This window comes from Bubalus bubalis, chromosome 2 (genome assembly GCF_019923935.1).
Source record: "Bubalus bubalis isolate 160015118507 breed Murrah chromosome 2, NDDB_SH_1, whole genome shotgun sequence".
NCBI lineage: Eukaryota > Metazoa > Chordata > Mammalia > Artiodactyla > Bovidae > Bubalus > Bubalus bubalis.
The window spans coordinates 117763881-117786894 of NC_059158.1; the positions used below are offsets into that span (position 1 = coordinate 117763881).

At 35.8% G+C, this 23014-nt stretch overlaps 1 protein-coding gene across 1 annotated transcript in view; it reads left to right on the forward strand.

Moving 5' to 3' along the window:
* ACTR3 (actin related protein 3) overlaps nt 1–23014 on the forward strand; it is a 47426-nt gene that overhangs the window by 3279 nt on the left and 21133 nt on the right. Inside the window, exon 2 of the mRNA XM_006047450.4 lies at nt 19538–19593. Within this exon, the coding sequence (XP_006047512.1) occupies nt 19538–19593 (56 nt within the window). The remainder of the gene's footprint in view (nt 1–19537; nt 19594–23014) is intronic.

Sequence of the window (23014 nt, forward strand, 5' to 3'; positions counted from 1 at the left end):
GAAAATAACTCCTTTTAAAAAGAATTTAGAAAAAAATACTTCTTTCATATTGATACCATGTCTGCATACTTTTGGGTGGAATCTGTATTGGAATAGTAACATAAAATAAAATTTGGGAACAGATTATTATTGATAGAACAGGTTGCTTAAGAACTAAGGTGCGGACTCAAATGGGCTGGATACCAGTGGTGAGGAAAACTTTTTTTTAAGCATTTAAAAAATACTGTAATACTTGTAAAGTTAAGATTATCCTAAGTTATCTTTTGCATATTTTCCCCCAGAATTCTTCAGCATTCAAGCCATATAAAGGAACTCCTTACATGCTTTTATTTTGTTATACTTGTTTGCAGAGCTGTGCATTGTGAAATTTCTTTCCCCTTTAATGTCTTTTTTTTTTTCCTAATAAATACTGTATTGGTAAATTATTTCCATTAACAGAGTTATTATAGTCTTATTGTACATATATCCAAGAGCTCTTGGATGTATTTGGATCTAGAATCAATTAAGCAGTTTTCCTAGTTGAGTTAAACTTCTTGGCCATCTTGAAATTTAAGCATAGTATTTTGTTGGAGTTGGTGGTTCATCTTGTAGTCGCATTCTAGCTATTAGTACAGATGTTCATGTTTGAGAGCAGTGAGGAAGAGCTGAGTGGGTGGGAGAAAATATAATTGGGAAGTCCATGTTTCTTAAATAAATTCTGTATGTAATATGTAATAATAACGCTATTTTTCCAGTTGTCTTGAAGAGCAGAAACAGTCACAGAATCTAGTTGTTACCAAAACATTCATTAAAACTCTTACTACTTCATGGGTCTTGTTTTGCATGCTGTTTGCAGTAAATATAACAGACATGCTTCTGTTGAAAAGTCAGATTCTTACTTGGTCTTGTCTAAAATCTCTCCTTTCCTTTCCTTCCAGTCTTCTTCTGCCTGCCAATTTTGTGTTGGAATATTGACTTTGGATTGGGTATATGTTGTATCTAATGAACTTTTAAGCCTTATTGTAAAAGAGTTTGGAAATTTTACTTTTAAGCACAGAAGGGAAAGATCCACTAGTGGAGGATCTGTTGGTCAGGCTTTTTACTTATTTAATCTTGTGACAGCTATTTTTACCTCATCTTACAAGTGAGAAAATAGGATAGAGAATTTACTTTTTTGGTATCATGTAGTTAAGTGTGAGCGTTGCTATTTGTATTTAAGTTTATTTTATTATTATTATTATTTTTGGTATTTAAGCCCCATGTTCTTTCTGTTAATACTGTGGGGATTCCTCTTAGGAACTATGCACATTGATTATTTGTATTAGTAAAGTTAACTCTATCCTTGCTTCAGTTCAGTTCAGTTCAGTCGCTCAGTCGTGTCCGACTCTTGCGACCCCATGAATCGCAGCACGCCAGGCCTCCCTGTCCATCACCATCTCCCGGAGTTCACTCAAACTCACGTCCATCAAGTCGGTGATGCCATCCAGCCATCTCATCCTCTGTCTTCCCCTCCTCCTCCTGCCCCCAATCCCTCCCAGCATCTGTCTTTTCGTAATCTTATTTAAAAAATCCTAGCCTTACTAAGGTCATGGCAACCCACTCCAGTACTCTTGCCTGGAAAATCCCATGAACGGAGGAGCCTGGTAGCCTGCAGTCCATGGGGTCACTGAGGGTCAGACACGACTGAGCGACTTCACTTTCACTTTTCACTTTCCTGCATTGGAGAAGGCAATGGCACCCCACTCCAGTGCTCTTGCCTGGAAAATCCCGTGGTTGGAGGAGCCTGGTGGGCTGCAGTCCATGGGGTTGCTAAGAGGCGGACACGACTGAGTGACTTCACTTTTCACTTTCATGCATTGGAGAAGGAAATGGCAACCCACTCCAGTGTTCTTGCCTGGAGAATCCCAGGGATGGGGGAGCCTGGTGGGCAGCCGTCTATAGGGTCGCACAGAGTCGGACATGACTGAAGTGACTTAGCAGCAGCAGCAGTAGTAGCCTTACTAATTAGAGAAACCTTTCTGTGCAAATTTGACTTACTTTAGATTTTTCTTTTTCTGAATATGTGAATTCCCTAACTTATTTTGTCACTTTGTTTTAGAAATGATTAAATTTAATCTCCAGAAAAAATTTACTCCAGGTTTTGTTTATCAGGAAATACTAACAGCTAACATTTACCAGGAATTATGTGTCAAGTGCTGTGCTAAATGTTCTGTGTTATCTCATTTACTTTTCATATTGGCTTGAGAAGTATTACCTCCGTTTTTAGACTGGGAAATGTAGGTTTAGAGAAGTTAAACTACTTGAGTCAAGGTACTGCAGCAAATACCTGTGGTAGAGACACTGTACTATGTAAGTCTCCTTACATAGAGGATGAGCTTTTGACAGTTTTAAATCATTTAGATATTTTTTAAAAGAAAAATATATATTGTTAAAAAGGCAGAAAGCAATGTAACTTAAGGATTACTTGCACAGGTGGAAAAACTGGTGTTGTCATATCAAGGCTAACTATATACTTAGCAGGGGGCTTTCCTGGTGGCTCAGTGGTAAAGAATCTGCTTGCAGTGCAGGAGACCCGGGTTCAATATTCTTCCCGGTAGGATCCGATGGACGAGGAGCATGGCGGTCTACAGTCCATAGGGTTGCATAGATCCGACATGACTGAGCGACTAACACTTAAATACTTAGCAGGTCAGAAACTCTTGGAATTATAATGAAAATGTGTAGTACAATCAGCTCTCAAGAATCTCAATGAGACAAGAGTGAAAAATCATTAAAAAGAAATTAGAGGAGCTTTGCTGGTGGTCCTGTGGTTAAGAATCAGCTTTCCAGTGCAGAGCATTTGGGTTTCTAACCCTAGTTGGGGAACAAAGATCCCACATGCCTCAAAGCAACTACCGAGCCCTTGTGCCACTGTTAAGACCTGACAGCCATAAGTAAATAAATATTAAAAAAAAAAGGAATTTAGAGGATGTATAAGACTGTACTTAATCAAATGTTAAGATATTTCCTTTTCTGGCAGTAGTAATTCCTGTCCTATAGGTTAGTAAGGAAAGAAGAATTATTGTGGTCAGGATGAGTCGAGGAACTTGCAGTGAAGACAGAATATAAACTCTTCCTTTAAGGATTTGTATTGAGGCAGGGGAAGGAAAAGCACATACAGTGGGGAGTGGGGAGAGCTGTTTGTGTTTAGTCCTCTTAGCAAATGTTGCACCATTTCCCCTACATTATGGATTGAAGTCTGTAATAACAGTGCAGATCTAGATTATGTAATGGGAAAGGTACTGACATTTATTGAGCTCTTCTTGTGTATCAGGTGTTCATTATATGGCAGGAAAGCTTTGATCAAAATAATTTTACTTGATAGGGCATAATAATCTAGTACACAGATGAGTGAATGTTGAAAATAGGGTTTTTAGAGTATTTCTGGAATGGAATTTAGTCGGAACAGGTGTAGAGGAGATATTTGGGATGAATTTACCGGACTTGCTACATAGTAGGAACCTGAATCGTTGTTGAATGAATGAATGAATAAATGAGTGAATGAGCAATAATTAGGGATATGGTTTTTAAAAAGTGCATCAGAAACTCCTTTTGCCTAGTGGTTCAGAATCTTATGGATTGGGCCTAGGAGCATTTATTTAAATGGGCTCCCTGTGTGATTTTTAAGCACCCCTCTCAGTACCTGTTTTGCAGGAATTCTGAAATAAGGTGTTGGCAGTGGGAATGGAGAAGAGATCAATTTGGGAAAAGTTGCTGCTTTTGTTTGTACCTTTCTTTTGGCAGCTACATTGTTTTGTATGTTTTATTTATGGTTAGCAAGGGCTTTGTAGTCAGAGCTATTTTTGAGTTCAAGCTCTACCATTTTCTAGTTGTGTGATCTTGTACACTTCAGATTCTACAGATACTGTTTTTGTCACTTGGAGATCATAGTATCTTATGGAGTTTTTGTTTTTTGAGATAATGCATGAAGATGGTTCAACCCAGTGCTTGGCATATAGTAATAGTTCAATATATTGTAATCATTACAGTTATCAGTTAGCTCTTTTTATTGAATTGAAAAGTTCTTAAGGAAGGGAACACATTGTCTTATGCTTCTTATTTCCAGCAGGCTTTGTCTACCATGGTTTTTTGCTCAGTCACAATATTTTTGTTGATTTGGAAGATGGAGGTATAGTTAGGGCTTGGCATTTGTTTCTGGTGTATTGTAAATAGGAATCAATGAAGATTCCAGATTGTGAGTTTGGAGTGGGACATGAAGGAGTTGGTTTTAAGAAGCTGAGTAAGGTTGAAATTTGTATTTGTGAGCCATAATTGGAAATGTTCCAAGAGAAGTTAACGATATAGGAACTTCAGGAGTGAAGGTGGGGATTTGGCAGTCACCATTATAATTTTTAAATTGAAGCTAATAAGATGACAATTTAAAGAGAGAACAGAAAGGTTGAATATTTATCTTCTTTTTTTGAAAAAAAATCTTGGATATGTGGTCTGGCTTCTTGAACATCACAAAAAGAAGAATAAGAGAGCTCTGTGGCTTGACATGGTGAGTGATCTCATCCCACTTCTTAAGAGGCAAAGTGCTTAGAAGAGTTTAGCTCAGGGTGGGTTATATTTTACTCCACCGTGTTTCTTCTAGTCCAGAATGCTCTAGTCTGGGATGGTTAAAATGTTTCTTTAGGCAATATATTTTCTGAAACAAAATTCCCTTGTAATAAAAGCATTGGAATGCTCACCTGCAGTTCTTTTGGAACTTGTACCCTCTTTTATGATACTGTGGTCTATAATAGCCACTAACATAGAGGTAAGAGCAAAGCAGTCAAGTAATAATAGCGTTACATTAACATGCTTTCTAGCTTACCAAGAACTTAATAATTCATGAATTATTAAGGAATGGTGCAAGATAGGGTGATGTTATTGGATTAATGTTTCCAATTTGGTTCTTAAGTATGGTACCGATTAATACTATTTTTTGTGTGCTTGTTTTATGTCTTTGTGCTTGATCACTCAGTTATGTCTGACTGCAGCCGCATGGGCTTGTAGCTCGCCAGGCTTCTCTGTCCACGGAATTTTCCAGGCAAGAATACTGGAGCAGGTTGCCATTTCCTTCTCCAGGGGATCTTCCCGACATAGGGATTGAACCCACATCTGTTGTGGCTCCTGCATTGGCAGACAGATTCTTTGCCACTAGCACCGCCAAGAAAGTGCTTTATATCTTTATGCGTGCCTTTATATCATAAAATATATAAAATGTGCCTGCATAACTGATTAATACCAGTGAAGAAAGGCAAATAGTATCTTAATTTTTTTCAAAGGACAAAATTTTATGGAATTTTAATAATTTTCTTTCAAAAGCTTTCCAAACTGTTCATTTAAACACAAGTCATCCTTGGAACCAGGAAGGGAACAGCCTTGAATATATCTGGTCACATACTCTTTTTCACTCTTACTCCTTCTCTCCTTCCTACTCACAAACCATACCCCAAAGGATATTTTCTTCATTTGTTGTAATGCTGAGCGTTTTATCTTTAAACATTCTCCTTGCAGGCTTCTTGCCCTTTGTGAAAGCGTGATACTTTTGAGAAGGATGTCTTTAACACTTTTTCAGTTATAGTAATTATGTGAATGAAAGGTTGTTAGAAGGAGGGTACGTCTTCAAAAGGGGAACTAGGATGCAAAATACCTTACAGTTTAGAGTTGGTTTGGAAGCTGTATAAAAATATAAACTATGTTTTTAATATTGGTCTATGACAAAACACAAATGTTAGCCTACTTAAAGTTTTAAAATTCAATATAATTAAATACAGTGCAGTTTTTCTTCTGCTATAAACATTTAAAAAATTAGGTTACTTTGAGGGTATAAAAATGGTATTTAATGTGTATTTGTAACACTTCACTTACACTTTAGTGAATTAAGAAAAGTGCCTAATTACTCACACAGAATTTTGGAGCTGAAAAAGACTTTGAAAAATAATTTAATGCACTCTTTATTTACAAATTAAACAGAGGTCCAGAGTTGAGAAATGTCTTTCAAGGCCCTTGTAACGGTTTTATTTCTGAGATAACTTTTTATAACAGTTTCAGAAACCTTGCTAAATGGGTACTATTTATAATTATCTTTTTAAAGATGAGGAATGTGAGGTATGGTGAGTTTAAGTAACTTGCTCAGTTAAGTAGTAGTCTAGAATTGAGCCCTGTGGCAGTCTGACTCCAGGGCCCACTGCTGTACTACCCTAATTTGGGATATATTCAACAGGGATAGTTAAATTGTTCACCCAATTTTTTAACTAGTGTTCAAAGTTTAAGCTACATATTTAGAAAAGAAAATTTCTACTTTTATTTCTTTATTAAAAAAATTTAAAGGATACTGTGTATTTATATATGGTTTCACTGGGTCATCGTTGCTACTTGCAAACTTTCCTAGTTGCGGTGAGTGGGGGCTACTCCGCCGCCGTGGCAGGCTTCTCATTGCGGTGGCTTCTCTTGTTGCAGAGCACAGGCTCTGCACATGGGCTTCAACAGTTGGGGCTGGCGTGCTCTAGAACGTGGGCTCAGTAGTTGTGGTGCACGGGCTTAAGTTGCCTGCGACATGTGGAATCCTTCTGGACCAGGGATCTAAGTGATGTCCCCTGCATTGGCAGGTGGACTCCTATCCACTGTACAACCAGGGAAGTCGTAAATTTCTACTTTAGAACTGCATTTTTTGGTGAGGGAGGCAGGACTGTGCTGGGTCTTCCTTGCAGGGCACAGGCTTTCCCTAGTTACGGCCCAAGAGGGTTCCTCTAGTTGCAGTGTACAGGCAGAGTTGCCCTCTGCATCTGGGGTCTTAATTCCCTGATCAGGGATCTAACCCCAAGTACCCTGCATTGAAAGCTGAATTCTTAACCATTGGACTGCCAGGAATGTCCCAGAACTGCTAACTTTGAACAAATATGAAATATATAGGGAGGTCTTTGTGACCAGTTCATTGATTTTACTAACCAGAACCACATGTAAATTACATAGCATAGAATTATTTATTTAGCCTCACGAATATTATAAGGACATATATTGTATTTAACATAATGAAACTGACAATTGTTGGTTTATACAGGACAGCTCAATTAAGGAAATGATGTCTAATTACATATAACTTTAAAATGAAGAGCATATTTGTTAAGCTGCAATTTGAAGATAAATAATTGATGCATTTAAAAAGTCCTTCCTCGTTAATGATGGCATAAAACACAGAAAGAAATGGTTGAACCCAAGAGTAAAACTAGCCTTAGAATCTAGGACTATAAAAATGATTTTTGTATTAGACTCAGAGGACTTAATACACATTTGTAATGTGTATTAGGAATACAGTCTTAGGAGTAAAGTTTATAATCATAAGACAGTAAATGGTGGACATTTCACTCATGACTTTTTGATTTTATGGTCCATGTTCTTACCTCCCTACTAGTGTAAAGGTATTAAGTTTTAGCTCTAGAAGAATTGAAAGAATATTTCTGTTGATATTTAGGAGTCCAGATTCTTCCAGTCAGCGTTCTTGTACATGTTTTTGTGTCAGGTTAAATAGTGACTTTGATGTAGTGAGAAGAGCATTGGAGGAGATTGGAAATGCTCTTTAAATAATAATTGCTAGTTATCTTTATAGCTACCATTCCCTGTTAACTAGATACTACCTTCTTGTTCTGAAAGTTCCTTAACACCACAAGTTAAAGAAAACTATAGCTAAGCTGAGAATTGAGGTATTATGAAATTTGACATTGGGATTCATTTGTATACCTCTTTTTTCATTTAAAATTTGAAAATCATTTGTTTATTTTGTAAAAATCTCTATGTGTATGCTTTACTTTGTTTTTATAACATATTTAGGGTGGAAGCTGATCATTCGTACTGAGGTAAAATTCTTTCAACTTTAAATTAATGGTTCTCACTACCAAGAAATTTTAGAAAATGGATTGTACTGTTATTAAGGTTCTTTGCACTATAAAGTTCTGGGGTCTAGGGTCTTTTATTTGTTCTGTTGTATGGTTTAAAATTGTTGCAACATTTCAAGTTAAAACTCTACTGCTGTTTTTCCCTTATGTAGTCTATAGAATCAAGTACACCATACTTAGTATAATAAATTCAGTTTATTCTTTTCTTGAATGATTTTTGTCCTAGCTTTCTATCCATTTCATTTTTGAAATGTGATTTTTTTCAAAGATTCTCTTTAATATTCTCATTTAATGGTTTAATGTCAGCAACTAATTGAGATCTTTAAGTAGTTTTTGCTGTGATATGTTTTTCAAAACAAAAAGAAAAGTGAACCATTGTATTAAGTAAAAAAAAGTACTTTTTGTCAACTAATGTTTTTAATAAGGAAACATGAATTTGTAGAATTAAAAGTAATACCCAACATGTGGGGTGCTACTGCTTTTATATTACAAGCATCACTGATTTCACTGTTTAAAAATATTCTTTCATAAATTTATTCCTTTTAGAAAGATACAGTGAATAATATAACATATACCCCTATTTATCAGAATCATTACCTGATAAAATTTTATATTTGTTTCATCTCTTTGTTTTTTAAGAAGAAGAGAACATTATAAATGACTCTCCTCAAGCCCACTTTTCCCCTGCCCAGAAGCATTTAGGACTACAATAAATTAACCATTTTTTGTATAAAATTTTTTTTTTTTTTTTTGCTGTTCATTTCTATCAGTCCAGGTCTTCCCTCACTCCCGACTTGATTACATTACCACTACTGCTCTTCTAGTCACTTTGATATAATTTCAGAAGTGCTTTTGAACTCTCTCTTTTATTGTATTCCTTTCTCAAAAGCAATTTCTAACATTGCTGCTCAAAACCAGCATTGTAGATTTTTTCTCATTGCTGCTGCAGTCCAGGGAGATTTTTCTGTATATTCAACTTGCTTCCCTGGGCCACAAAGGAAAAATTTTGGTTTAATTTTTCTGAGCATTATATTGCCCTTATCAGTTTCATAAACTTAGTATAGCTTTGTCTTTTTCATTTTATGGTCTCTTTAAAAACCATTTAGAAATGACACTTTCTTTTTCTAAGTATAGGAAGGCTTAAAGAAGAAGAGTCATGATTTCACTACCCAGGTAACCCAGTGACATGTTTTAAATTAAAGTAATATATATGCCTGTCTGTGTGTGAAATATCTCTGGAATACATAAATGATTGACTCTTGGGGTAGCAACAGACTGGTTAGTAGATCAGCCTTGTAGGGAATTTTTTTGTATGGTAAAGATACTAACTTTAGTACTTCCTGTTTTATTTATTAAAATTTTTATCATGTGCTCGTGTTACCTATTCAGAAATTCTTTTAAAAATAATTTATGTGTATGGTTATACTATTTAAGACAAGTGTTAATTTGTAAAACAAAATTCTGACATCCTGCTATCTGTTGGTAATCAGACTTTACTATTTCTTCTGTAGACTTTCAGAAGAAACCGTGTATGTATATTCTAGCAATATATAATAGAATTATTCTTGATGTGTAATTTTATTTCTACTCTACATGTATATGTAAATTTTTGTTGTTGACAAAATGTTGACAAAAATACTTGACATGAAAATATAAGGGTATTCACAACATGTATTTTTCCCTGTTTAGAACTAGGTTTGAAAGTATTTTTGAGACATTTTAAAGTAACAGTGTAATGTAATTAATACTAAGATACAGACTCATGTACATGCACAGGCACATACATACACACACACCATTTATTAAGAAATAGCAAGTTGGAAGGCTTTAGGACTCTTACTAATTTTGCATGGGAATCATGCTGTGAAAATCAAATGTGTCCAAAAGGACTGATGAAAATGGAAGATTTGAAAAGGACCTTTGAAGAAAGAAATGATTAGGATAAAACAAAAACAACAATGAAAAGAGGATGGAGCATTTATAAGTGCTAGGATTTATGTTTCTGTTCCCAAATACAATTTTCAAGACTTTATAATAGTTATTCTTTCTGCTTCAGACATAACAGAGTGTATTTCAGGAGTTGAGGATTAAGAAAGTGAACTGTGGGTATCTAGATGAGTCTGAGAAGGTAAATAGGCATCAGATCATACATAGCTTGTTGAGGAGTAGTCTTCAAATCAGTGAAATTCATTGAGGTGTTCTAAAAAGCAGAGCCTTGGTTTTTTGTACTGTTAATCCATGTATGTGTGTGCAAGGCTCAGTTGTGTCCAACTCTTTGTGACCCCATGGACTATACAGTCCATGGAATTCTCCAGGCCAGAATACTGGAGTGGGTAGTCTTTTCCTTCTCCAGGGGATTGTCCCAACTCAGGGATCAATCTCAGGTCTCCCCCATTGCAGGCAGATTCTTTACCAGCTGAGCCACAAGGGAAGCCCCTGTTAATCCATGCTTGAAATTTAACTGTTAATAGGCACGAGCATTTAAGACTGTTATGTCTTTTTGACGAATTTATTGCTATATTATCATAAAATTTCTCTTTATCTTTGGTATTACTCTTTTTCTTAAAAGTTTCATTTGATGTTAATATAGCCACTTCAGACTTATGCTTACTCTTTGCCTTTCATCCATCTTTTTTCATTCTCCATCTTCATATTTAAAGTGTGTACCATGCAGACAATATATAGTTGGGGCTCCCTCTCTCTCTCTTCCTTTCTTCTCTTCCTTTTTCTTTCATCTGTACTGATTGTCTGTCCCCTTTAATTGGAGAATATAGTCTATTACATTTAATGTAACAATTAGTATAGTTGGATTTGGGTATGCCATTTTATTTTTTACTTAGCGTGAATAAAGCTTAATGCAGAGTAGAACCCTTGCGTCTCTGTAGATTTATCAATACTAACTCTCTTGCCACTCCCTCTACCTTATGGTGTAGTTATCATAGGTGTTACATCTACATATGTAACCCCACAATACAATTTAATTTTTGCTTTAAATACTCAAAAGTATGTCAAAAATTAAGCAGAAAAAAGTCTCATTTACCTGTTTACCATTTCTAATGTTTTTCATTAATACTACAGTTTCCCCTCTGGTGTCATTTCCCCTCAGCCTGAAGAACTTTCTTTAGCTCAGGTTTTAATGGCAATGGGTTTTCTTTTACTAGAAAAATGTCTTTATTTCACTTTCATTGTTGAAGGATATTTTCGCTCTTAAAGATTTCTGGGTTGACTGTTTTTGTACCTCTTTCAGACTTAAGGAATATTACTTCACTATTTTTTGACTTCCATAGTCTCTCATAATGTGCTGGTAGTTTGAATTTTTTGTTTCTGTTATTGGGGCCTTTTTCTCTGGCTGCTTTTAAGATTTTTCTTTATCTTTGATTTTTAGTAGTTTAATTATGACATCCCTAAGGTTTCTTTGTGTTTTTTCTGTGTTTCTCCCCTCCCTCTCTCCTACCCACTTCCCTCCCAGCCTCCTCCTCCCCACCCTTCAGGAACTTCATTGTGTCACCTTTCATTTTTTGTTCCCTAAGTCTCTGAGGTCTGTTCTGTTCTCTTTGTGTCTGTCTTTTTAATGTTTTTCCTCTCTCTTTTCAGATTTTAAAATTTTTACTGATCTGCCTTCAAGTTCATTGATTATTTCCTGTGTTGCCTCTATTTTGCTTTGCTCATTCAGAGAACTTTTTGTACCTGGCATTGCATTTTTCAGTTCTGTTATTTCCATTTGCTCTTTTTACAGTTTTAGAGTTTCTTTGTTATTTATCATCAGTCATTACTACATTGTGATAGTCACAGCTGCTTTCATGGCTTTATCTGTTAATTCTAACATTGGATTATTTCATCTTCTGTTGAGTGTCTTTTCCTTGGAAAATGGGTTACATTTTCCTGATTCTTCATATTAATAGAATAATTTTCATGTGTATGAATTAACCAACCTTTTTTTTTTTAATTTGTTCTCTTGTTGATGAATATATGCTTTGCTTCCAGTTTTGGGCCATCACGAATAATGCTCTTGTGAACAAATGTGCACATATCTTTGTGTGGGCATATGTTTTTGTTTTTCGTGGGTGTATACCTAGAAGTCGGATCGCTGGATCATATGGTAAATGAATGTTTAACTGTTTTCCAAAGTGGCTGTTTACAAATGATTTTGATTTTCTGTCATTTCAACTACAAATGTATGAAATTTATCTCAGTGTACTTTTAATTTGCTTTTCTTTTTTTAAGCCTCGTGGAGTTGAGCATCTTTTTGTTTGTAGCCATTTACATTTCTTTTTCTTAAGTGGTTAGTGTCTTTTACCTTTCCTTCCCTTATTTCCTCTTCCTTTCTTTGCCTTGTTGTCATCACCTTCTAGTTTTAGTGTTTACATGTAGGTCTTTGATTTATTTTGAGTTGTATGTGGTATAAGATTAAAGTCCAGTTTTCTTAGCACCATTTCTTGAAAAGACTGTCGTTTCACTGAATAGTTTTGGCACCCTTGTCAGAAATTATTCAACTGTATATGGCAGGGTTTATTTCCAGGCATTGTTCTATTCCAGTTGGTCTATATGTCTGTCAGGCCACACAACTTTGGTTACTGTAACTTTTTAAGTTTGAAATCAGAAAGTGTGAGACCTCCAACTTTATTCCTTTTCAGGATTGTTTTAGCTGTTGAGATTGCATGTGAATTTTAGAATAGATTTTCCATTTCTCCCCCCAAAATTGTTGGAATTTTGATAGCAATCACATGGATCTGTAGGTGGAGTTCAGTAAATAGCTTGCTATTGTGCAAGTTTGACCCATGTCTGAGTCGTGTACCAAATAATGTTATCCAGATGGCAAATTTAAGAAAAATCCAAGCTATTTAATCTCATGTCTGTCTGAAGGAAGATTTTTTCCTGAAGGTGTTAGTTACCAAGCAGTGAGGCCAAATGAACCGAAACATTGAGTTTGGAGCAGAGAAAGGTTTATTGCAGGGCCATGCAAGGAGACTGGTACCTTGTGCCTCCCAAACCCTTAACTCCTTGAAAGATTTCAGCAAAGCACTTTTAAAGGCAAAACGATGGAGTGGTATGTTGGCAACTGTTCACATACACCAGGTTATTTCTGTAAGCCTTTAATAAGACCAAAGATTTCTGCAACTTTTTATCTCTGTATGAATAAGGAGGTATTATACTCTAAAAGGTCAAAGAAGCCTTGAGAATCTGTTATCCTGTATATTTCAGATTATAGGCAATGTTTTTTTTTTACAAAAGTGCGGAGCTAGCATGACTAAGCATAGGAAACAAAGCACAAAGGTTAATAAAGTATATAAAAGGAACAGCTCTAATATGGAGTCAGATTTGTTCTTCCCTGTTACAAGGGAAGTTTAGAAAGATTTTGATGTGTGTATGTGTGTGAATGTTTGAAATTTAGTATAATTTAGTTAACTGTTATTTTCCCAACATGCTTAATTATATAAGTGACTTTTTGAACACCCCAAAAACTTAGTAGAAAATTGCAAGGGCTGTGGAAAAATAAAGTGTACTGACAGAATCTATGAATTCAAAACAAAAATTTGCCTTGTAAACGTAAGGTTAGAAATGGTTTGCTGTGATATTTGGTCAGTATTTGTTTTTAAGTCTAAGAAACGGTATTATAACTAAGAGAAGAACGTGTGTATGCCTACAGAAATTTTTTTTTTTTTTCAAACTTTTAACTTTGTATTGGGTCCAGAGAAATTCTTAATATGAAAGTTTGATTTGAAATGTTTCCTTTACTATAAAAATTGAATTAATTGTGAGAGAGGAGTTTTTTTGAGTAAGAAAAAAAATGAGAGAAGCTCTTCTGCCATCTACTTATACAGTGTTTCTTCTCTGTGGTGACTGGAGAATTTTGACAGCTCATTGTAAAAATACCTTAAATCAGTCATTTCAAGTGTAAAACCTGATAATATTTAATATTAAGTTAGGTTAATGAAAAGCTAGTTTATATTTGAAAGCTCTAAAGAAATTTAGTATTTAAAGTCTTTCCTATTTTTTTTCTTATATTAATATGAAGAAAATTTAAGTGAAGTTTCAAAGCAAACCTCTTATAGCTATGTTCTCAACTCCCCTCCAGTTTATTTATATGTGCTCTACAAACATTACTGTATCTTGTATGCATTGATATGTAAAGGGTTGGAAAGCTTTTTAGAAGCTAAACAACTTGTAAAAGTAAACTAGGACATTTTCCCTTACATTTCTTAAAAATGGGTGTAAATATTGTCCTCTGTGATAATCTCAAGTATTATTATATAGTGGTCTCTATCTGGTGTATCTAGACTAGATGATTTTGTTCTTTGGGGTATTATTTAAATCCAGGGCAGTAGAACATTATGTATGTGTGTTCAGTTGCTCAGTCATGTCCTACCGTTTGCCACCCCATGGACTGTAGCCCCCCAGGATCCCCCAGGACTGTAGCCCCCCAGGCTCCTACTGGAGTGGGTTGCCATTTCCTACTCCAAGTAGAACATTAGTAAATATATTTGGCTGCTGTTCCCCCCATTCCCCCAGTTAAAAAATTATTTTGCTAGATTTGTTTTAAATTTAATAGAAATGATTAAATGTTATGGTGTATCCATATAGTTGATATATTATCTGTAGTTACCTTCATGTTTGGGGGAAGAACATACTTGTTTTGATTATGTCTTGACTTTTGTATTAAGTTTATTATATCCTTCTTTCGGTGTTTGTTTTGAGAGTAGGTTATTGCTGAATATGCTCAACCTAGGGAATTTTACTTTGATCAGGAATAGAGTATTGATTTACCTGGTGAACTTGTTAAATGGAAGTTTCTTATGGTAATGCGGTTTCTACTTCAAGTTTCTTACTGTTATTCTTGGGAAATGGTATTTACACACATAAAAATAACATAGGCTTGTATATATATGTTCATCAAGTGGTTGAGAGAAGTTTATTGAAAGAAAAGATGACTCTTAGTTAAAATGATCAGGAAAGGCTTCATGGAAGACTCTTAAGCTGTGATCTGAGGTTTTTGAGAGGGTGCAGTGAGAGCACAGATAATATGTGAGGGAGAACGTGCAAGTCATGTGGGGAAAATGAGGAATAGGTACAGTGGGCTTTGAGTTGGGTTCATGGAAGTAAGTGATGGGAGACACTTTTAAAGTTGAATTGATTATTTTGGAGAATCTTAATACTTAGCTGAAGGAGTCAGAGTCATAATTTTTTATCTACAAGGTACTTTATGAACTATTTACAGTGGCTCATTTTATAGACACAGAAACAAGTTCTTAATCTTGTGGGTCATAGAGCCTCATTTGAAGATTTTCGTTAGGCAGTGACTTTTCAGGGAGATTATCCTCCTTTGTGAGGGTCATAGAACTGGAAGGAAGTCATTCTGTTCTGTTAGGGTACTGTTGTATGTAATTGCTTGAACAGCTTTGGGAATAAAATGGAAGGGACTGGATGAAAGAGTAATTAGTATTCATTTTTCCACTGTGTTGCTAAGACAGTAGTGTCTTTTAGGGTTTTATAGCCTCAGGCAGCTTTAGACTGACTTGGTTTAACCAAGTCTTTGTTTTGATAAGGTTAAAGTAGTTCTTTTTTCCCACTGTGGATGGGGTGGGACAAGGTATACTGTTGGCCCTCTTCCTTTCAGTGTCATGGTAGCCTCTACTTTATCCAGTACTGCTTCCTAGGTGGTGCAGTGGTAAAGAATCTGCCTGCCAATGCTGGAGGTATAAGAGAGGTGGGTTCGATTCCCTGGGTTGGGAGTATCCCCTGGAGTAGGAAATGGCAACCCACTCCAATATTCTTGCCTCCAGAATTCCATGGACAGAGGAGCCTGCCAGGCTACCATCTGTGGGGTCACAAAATGACTGAGCACACACACATACCCTCTTACTTCAAGTAGGTTACTGTTAGTTTTAGTGAGTTCAATGGGGACAGATTATTCATGTTAGTTGATGGTGGTTTTGTGTGTTTGAATAATTCTAATTTTTTTGTACCGAAACCAGAGGATGTGAGCAAGTGGTTCAATCATGCTGACCTCCATCTATTACGGGAGTTCTATTCTACCACAGTTGAAGGTTTTACATTAAGAAGAGACTGATTTGGAAGTATAAAAAGTGTGGGCATTAGCCCTCTGTGACAACCCACACTCTTGTCTGTGGAGTATGTTTTTCCCAAGACTAGTCTTGCCTTATGAGATGGTTCACACTCTGTCTGTGGAATATGTTTCTCTCTAAATAAATCTACTTCTTGCCTTTAAAAAAAAAAAAAAAAAAGGCAGTGAAAGGGTTGAAAAAATAGATATAAGCACTAATCTGAAAAATCTTCTACAGACTAACTTTCATTTATGAATACAGGGATAATTTGTATCATAGTGATAAGCCAAGCTTTTGAACTGTGGTGTTGGAGAAGACTTGAGAGGCCCTTGGACTGCAAGCAGATCCAACCAGTCCATCCTAAAGGAGATCAGTCCTGGGTGTTCATTGGAAGGACTGATGTTGAAGCTGAAACTCCAATACTTTGGCCACCTGATGGGAAGAGCTGATTCATTTGAAAAGACACTGATGCTGGAAGGGATTGGGGGCAGGAAGAAAAGGGGATGACAGAGGATGAGATGGTTGGATGGCATAACTGACTCAGTGGACATGACATGGGTTTGGTGGACTCCGGGAGTGGGTGATGGACAGGGAGGCCTGATGTGCTGCAGTTCATGGGGTCGCAAAGAGTCAGACACGACTGAGCAACTGAACGGAACTGATAAGTATTTAGAAGTTCAGTTATCTGCATGGCCTTTATCTGATTATTGGGGAATGGAAATTTTGGAGAGAATGCATGGACAGAGTAATTAGCGTTGACATGTATTAAGTGTGTCCTTTATGCCAGGTGCTGTGCTTAATGGTTTACCTTGTTCTCCTATTAAATACCCTGAACAGTCATAAGTTACTGCTCTTTATTGTACAAATGAAGGAATTAAGGCTTAGGAATTATTAGTAAACAATACTTGTACTCACAAGGACAGAGGTAATCAACTATGTGGGAGGTTGTGAAAGTTTTCTTATAAAAGCAGTGGCATTTAACCCGAAACAGTGTTGATATTGGCTCTTTGGCATGGCATGAGTTGGTCTTTTTGGAAATTGTTAGTATTTTTATGGTTTGGTAGTGGGGTGTGGTGTCAGGGCTGCTGGAAGAGGTTGTCAGGAGCCAAATATTAAAGGGGGTCTTTTGTATGTCCTGCAAAGAAGTTTTATTTATTTTTATAACGTGTACAGTATGGAATCTTTGTAGAGATTTGGTCAGTGGAGCAGTATCACATTTTGAACAGTCTGTGTTCTCCCCTTATTTTTAATGTTTTAGTCTGTTTAGCACTTCCAGATCTTGAACTTAATTTGGGGGCTAAAATGTACCCCAAAGAGAGATCTTCCCAATATTAAAAAATATTTATGCTGAAACTATTAAAATCCAAGAATATCACAGTAATTTACCTGCCTCCTGTTTAGCAGTGTGTTTGAATATGGAGTCCAACTCTGTCTGTGTAGTGTGTTACTCAAAATACTGTAAAGCCTGCTTATCGCCAAAAAGTATCCAGCTGTCTCCTAAGTAGCCGCCAACATGCTGCTTGTGGAAGCTCTGCTTTTCTAGACATCCTTGTTGTTATTTTGTTAATGTTGATTAGTCACTAAGCTCTGTCCAACTCTTTTTGTGAGCCTCTGGACTGTAGCTGGCCAGGCTCCTCTGTCCATGCGATTTCCTAGGCAAGAATACTGGATTGGTTGCCATTTTCTTCTACAGGGGATCTTCCCGACCCAGGGATTGAACCCATGTCTCCTGCATTGGCAGGCAGATTCTTTACTGCTGAGCCACCAGGAAAGCCATTGTAAGACTGTAGGTTGAATCTATTATGGCAAACACTATAAAATTTATACTTTTTTTTTTTGAATAGTAATGAATTCAAATGGTATGAAATAATATGTCATAAAAAAAACTTTTTACCCTTGCCTGTTACTTAGTTCTGTCCTCTAGAGACAACCAAAATTATGAATTCCTTAATACTCTTCCAGAGATATTCTGTGCTTATACAGCAAAATATGTTTTACCTGTACCCTTTACTTTTTTACAAATGTCACACTGTTCAGTACCTTGATTTTGCTCAGTTAACAAAAGCATTTTGGAGATTGTTCCATATCTGAACATAAAGAGCTTTTTCAATCACTTTTTAATAGCTACCTAATATTCTGTGGTTTAAACATAACATTTAATTAGCTTCTCATTTGATGGCTCTTTATTTTCACTTTTGCTATTATAAGCAAGATTGTAATGAAACGCCTTATTATATGTTACTTTGTACATTATGAATATCCCTATAGGATCAATTTCTAGAAATGCAGTTTCTCATGAAAAGTTGTGTGTACTCAGTTACTCAGTTGTGTCCAACTCTTTGTGACCCCATAGACTCTAGCCCTTGAGGCTCCTCTGTCCATGGGATTTTCCAGGCAAGAATACTGGAGGGGGTTGCCATTTCCTCCTTCAGGGGATCTTCCTGACTCATTCCTGCATTGGGAGGCAAATTCTTTACCACTCAGCCACCTGGGAAGAAACAGGGGACACAGAAAGACCCTAAAGCCCCATAGATTCCTGCTTAGTTTTAATGACTTGTAGCCAGGTAGCCAGTTGCCTGGCTTTATAAAAAGTAAGATTATAGTTACTAGCTGCCAGCAGATACTGTTTTGATAATTTCCAATGGCATCCAAGCCTGACACGTCTCAGAAAACTCAGCTTGTTAGCAATGCAAAGACTAGCCTGAAAGTACACCCATTGTGTCACCTCATTATTTCTTTGGATGTCTGAACCATAGTTACTCTGAGTTTTGACTTTTAATATTTTTCTTATTAGCCAAAGCAGATATCATCTTTAACAATGTTAGTGTTTCTCTGTGTATGAGAAGATGCAGGAATTGGGACTCATAAAATCTTTTCCTGAAGATATCCAACTTTCTGAAGGCCTGTTCTGCCAGTTTTTCCAGAGCACGGAGTGCCTGATTCCTGATCTCCACCCTTATCTTTCAGTGGTGTTGAAGGTCAGCAGCTGCAGTGGCCATGATTTAATCTTTGTAGAGGTAGATGGCAATTGCCAGTTTCCAGTTGGCAGGGTCCCTTCGTGTCATAAATTTGACCGTGATTTGAGGCTGCTATTTCGTCCTGTTGTGCTGAGAATGCTCATTCCCAGGTCTGGCAGAGATATTGCTTATAGGCCACTCAGTGTGCTCTTACTGGACTAGGTCATAAAACTATCCAAAATTCTCTGGACCACCTGTATTACTAGCTTCTCTATCCAAGAAAATATTCCCTCTTGTTGCTTCTTCAGTATCTAGAGTTTCACTGTTAAAATCATTGATCTCATATGGAACTATATATTATTTTATCAGAGGCTTAATCACCCATTTGGTAATACAAGAGACAGCAGTTTTGTAAAACATGAAATACAAATAACAAATAAAAGTTATGGGTACTTATAATTTTGAAAGTAGAAATGTTTAAATAAATTGAAGCTATGGGATTTTGTATAGTATTCACCCAGAATGGAATCTTGCTTTGTAACAAATATAAATCTAAGAATTAAATTCATAATTGCCAAGATATTAGTGAAATACTTATAAAATTCTTTTTGTTTTTCAGGTATACAAAATTAGGATATGCTGGAAATACGGAACCACAGTTTATCATCCCTTCCTGTAAGTATTTCTTAAGTCATAAATAAGCTGACTTAATATCTTTTTCTTGATAAAGTAAAAAAGAAAATAATCATTTCAATACTCTTTAAGATTTAGTCCTTTAGAAACATGATTTGCCAAGTTCTAAGTGTGGCCTCATTTCTGTACCTCTGACCATTTATTTCAGATCTCTTTTTAGCTCTTCATTTACTAAATCTACCAAATACCTTTTAAAGACAAAAATGAATGAGCTGGGACTCTGCTTTGAGGATATTGCTATTAATAATGTGTGTATGTTACTATTAAGTAATGCATTTCCCATCACACGCTTACAAAGACCATCCTTTGGTTTGTGCTCCTGATTTTTGCGGGGCTTGTGCTTGTTGACATCCCTAACAAAAGCCCATGCTTCAAAATAAGGATGGCATCTCATCTTTAGAGATGCAGACTTCAGCTGTTCTCTAATACTTTATAACCTTACTTAGGTTATTTTTGTTCTGTCTTATGTTTGTTAACTTCACTTGAACTGACTGTCCAGTTTCAATAATTTATCTTTCAGATGTTTTTAAAAAATACTCTCAGACTTGGTTTGTTTGTGCTCTTATTTGTTAGCCTGGGCTATGTACCTGGTCCTTGATGGACATATTTTGGACGTCTCATTTAGACGGTTCACCTTTTGCACATTGTATAGTCACATTTCTCAACTACCTGACCTACCACCAGGTTAAGACTTCAGCATATCAGACAGCAAACTTTTTGAGCCATTCCTTGGTGGTGCTAACTTCTAGGTGGTTTAATTTTGGAAGTATCACTAGTATTTGTGTGACTGAATATTTTTGTGTATTCTTACTGATTTATGAAAATGAGAAGGAAACAGAAAGATAAACATGCAGAGAATAGTGAAAGCAGCTTAGGATTCAGAGTCTGTGATATTGAGAACAAGGTAGAAATTACTAGACTTCCCTGAGCTACAGATCTCTGGACTCAGTTGGGCACTCATCGGACATGAACGAGTAGTTTTGTTGTTTATGTACGGCAAGAACAAAGTTAAATGTGTGAAGATGTGTCAAAATTATCTCTAAAGGGGAAACTATTATATATTTCTTTCATTCTCTAGAAACAGACCTGTTTGACTTTTGCACTTCTGATAAACTTTTGATACATTTTTTTCTAGGGATTGATTGTCTGTGAATTTAGGCTATTACCTAAATCTAATGCTTCAGTACATGGAATGGCTTTTAGCTGACACTGATGAAATAACTTATTCATAGGAATATAGTGGTATTAATTTGTAGTACTGTTGTTTTTACCCTTTATTCAAGTATATTTGTTATCTACATGGAGGGACAGATTTGCTTTTTTTCACTTTTGTCCCAACTTTACATATCAATATATTGATAGTTTGTTTAAGATTTTGATGACAAATATTGGCTCTGTTGCTGACTAAAATAGAGTACTTTTGCAAACTAGTAGTTGACGTTAGTTATGTTTGAGTTTAGTTTTATACCATGTGTATGCTTATATTAGTTTCCCAACGCTGCCAAGGCAAAGTACCAAAAACCAGATGGCTTAAAATAGCAGAAACTTGCAGTACCGCAAGCAAGAAGTCCGAAATCAAGGTGTCAACAGGGCCATGATCTTGCTGACAGCTCTAGGGGAGAAATCGTCTTGGCTCTTAAAACTTCTGATGTGTCTTGACAATCCTTGGCATTCCTTGGCTTGTATGTGCATCACTCCAGTCACACAGCTAACCCTATGTGTCTTCACATTGTTTTTCTTCTGTGCATGGATATGCCCAAATTCTGTATTTTTATAAGATAACCAGTCATTGGATTGTAGCCCATCCTAATAACCTCATTTTAACTTGAAAGACCCTATTTCCAAATAAGGTCACACACATTCTGAGGTAGTAAGAATTAGGACCTAAACATATCTTTTTGGGGGCACACAACTCAACTCTTAAAATGCTGATCTTGCAATCTCTTAATTTGTAATTTTTTATAAGGCATTGTATTGTGATTAAAACATTTATTTCAGGAGATTCCTAATGTGTTAACTCTGATTCTTGCAAAATTTGCTTTTGCTTATATTCTTCAGTGCTGTATTAAGTCTTAGTTGGAAGCCCATATAATTTTGATATTTTAAACTTTTGGTTCTCATCACCATTATATTCTTTTTCTGTTTCATCTTTCTGCCAAAATTTGCAATTTTAGTTTTCATTGTCTTTCTTATGAGAGGTTGAAGCATGTTAAAAATCCTTTTGTGTATGAAAGAAAAGATTTTTGATTGTGGAGTTTTTTTTACCCAACTAGTTTTAATGCTGCAAGTGTAGTTTTATAATGAGCAGATATAATCATTGCCACTGATGAACATGGATATTTGATCTGGAAAACCTGTGGATATGATTCAAAGTTATTTTCATAATCTTTGTCTTCTAGGAAATTTGTAGTGACGCATCTGGATGTCTGTGTGTATTATGCTAGAGAAGCAGCATTTAGAAGTTGATTGGTTTTAGAATTTTCTTCTGTATTTTCTACACACCTTATTAAGGATATAAATTGTTATTAACTGAAAGTGTAACTGTTTGAATGGCCCATCAGCTTATGTGCATGCATGTTTTTGTTTTTTTAACTTATGTTTTTTAACTTCACTTGAACTGACTGTCCAGTTTCAATAATTTATCTTTCAGATGTTTTTAAAAAATACTCTCAGACTTGGTTTGTTTGTGCTCTTATTTGTTAGCACTCCTTATGCAGGATCTGACCAGGGGTTGCACCCATGCAGTAGAAGACCTGAGTCTTAACCACAGGACCAGCAGGAAAGTCCCCATGCAGATGTTTTGAATGAAGAACTGTTTAATTTCAAGGATTCAGACATTTACAACTTAGTTAAGAAATTTATAAGTTTTAGGTCTAGAACTGTATGCTGTTTTTTGAAATTATATAAGGAGATTGCTGTGGGTTTTACCTGAACGATTTGAAATTTCCCTTTGTATATGTGGATTAAAGTTTAACAGGTCCTTACACCAGTGTTAAAAGTAAGCTAGTTCATAGTAGTGCAAACAGGATATGAAAAAGTTTTAAAAAAATATTTCCCCATGCAGTTTACCTACTTTTATTACTGGTTTTCAATTTTTTCTTTCTGATTGTCCATCAAGCCTTTGTTGACTTGGTGGAATTACAGTTTTACTCAGATCAAAATAGAGCTTACATAGTTTTTAAAAACAAAACTGAAACATTCCCACAGCAGTACTTCTCTTTTGGGGGCTTTTTATATTTGAGGTCTTGTTTCTGGGTGGAAGTTGAGATTTCATTGTATTAAAGGAATTTTGTCATTTTTTTATTAATAACCTTTTTGCTTTAATTTAGCAGTTTAAATATACTAGATCATGTTCTATGTAATAATACTTTATTATGAAAAAATACAAGTGAAAAATTTGTCT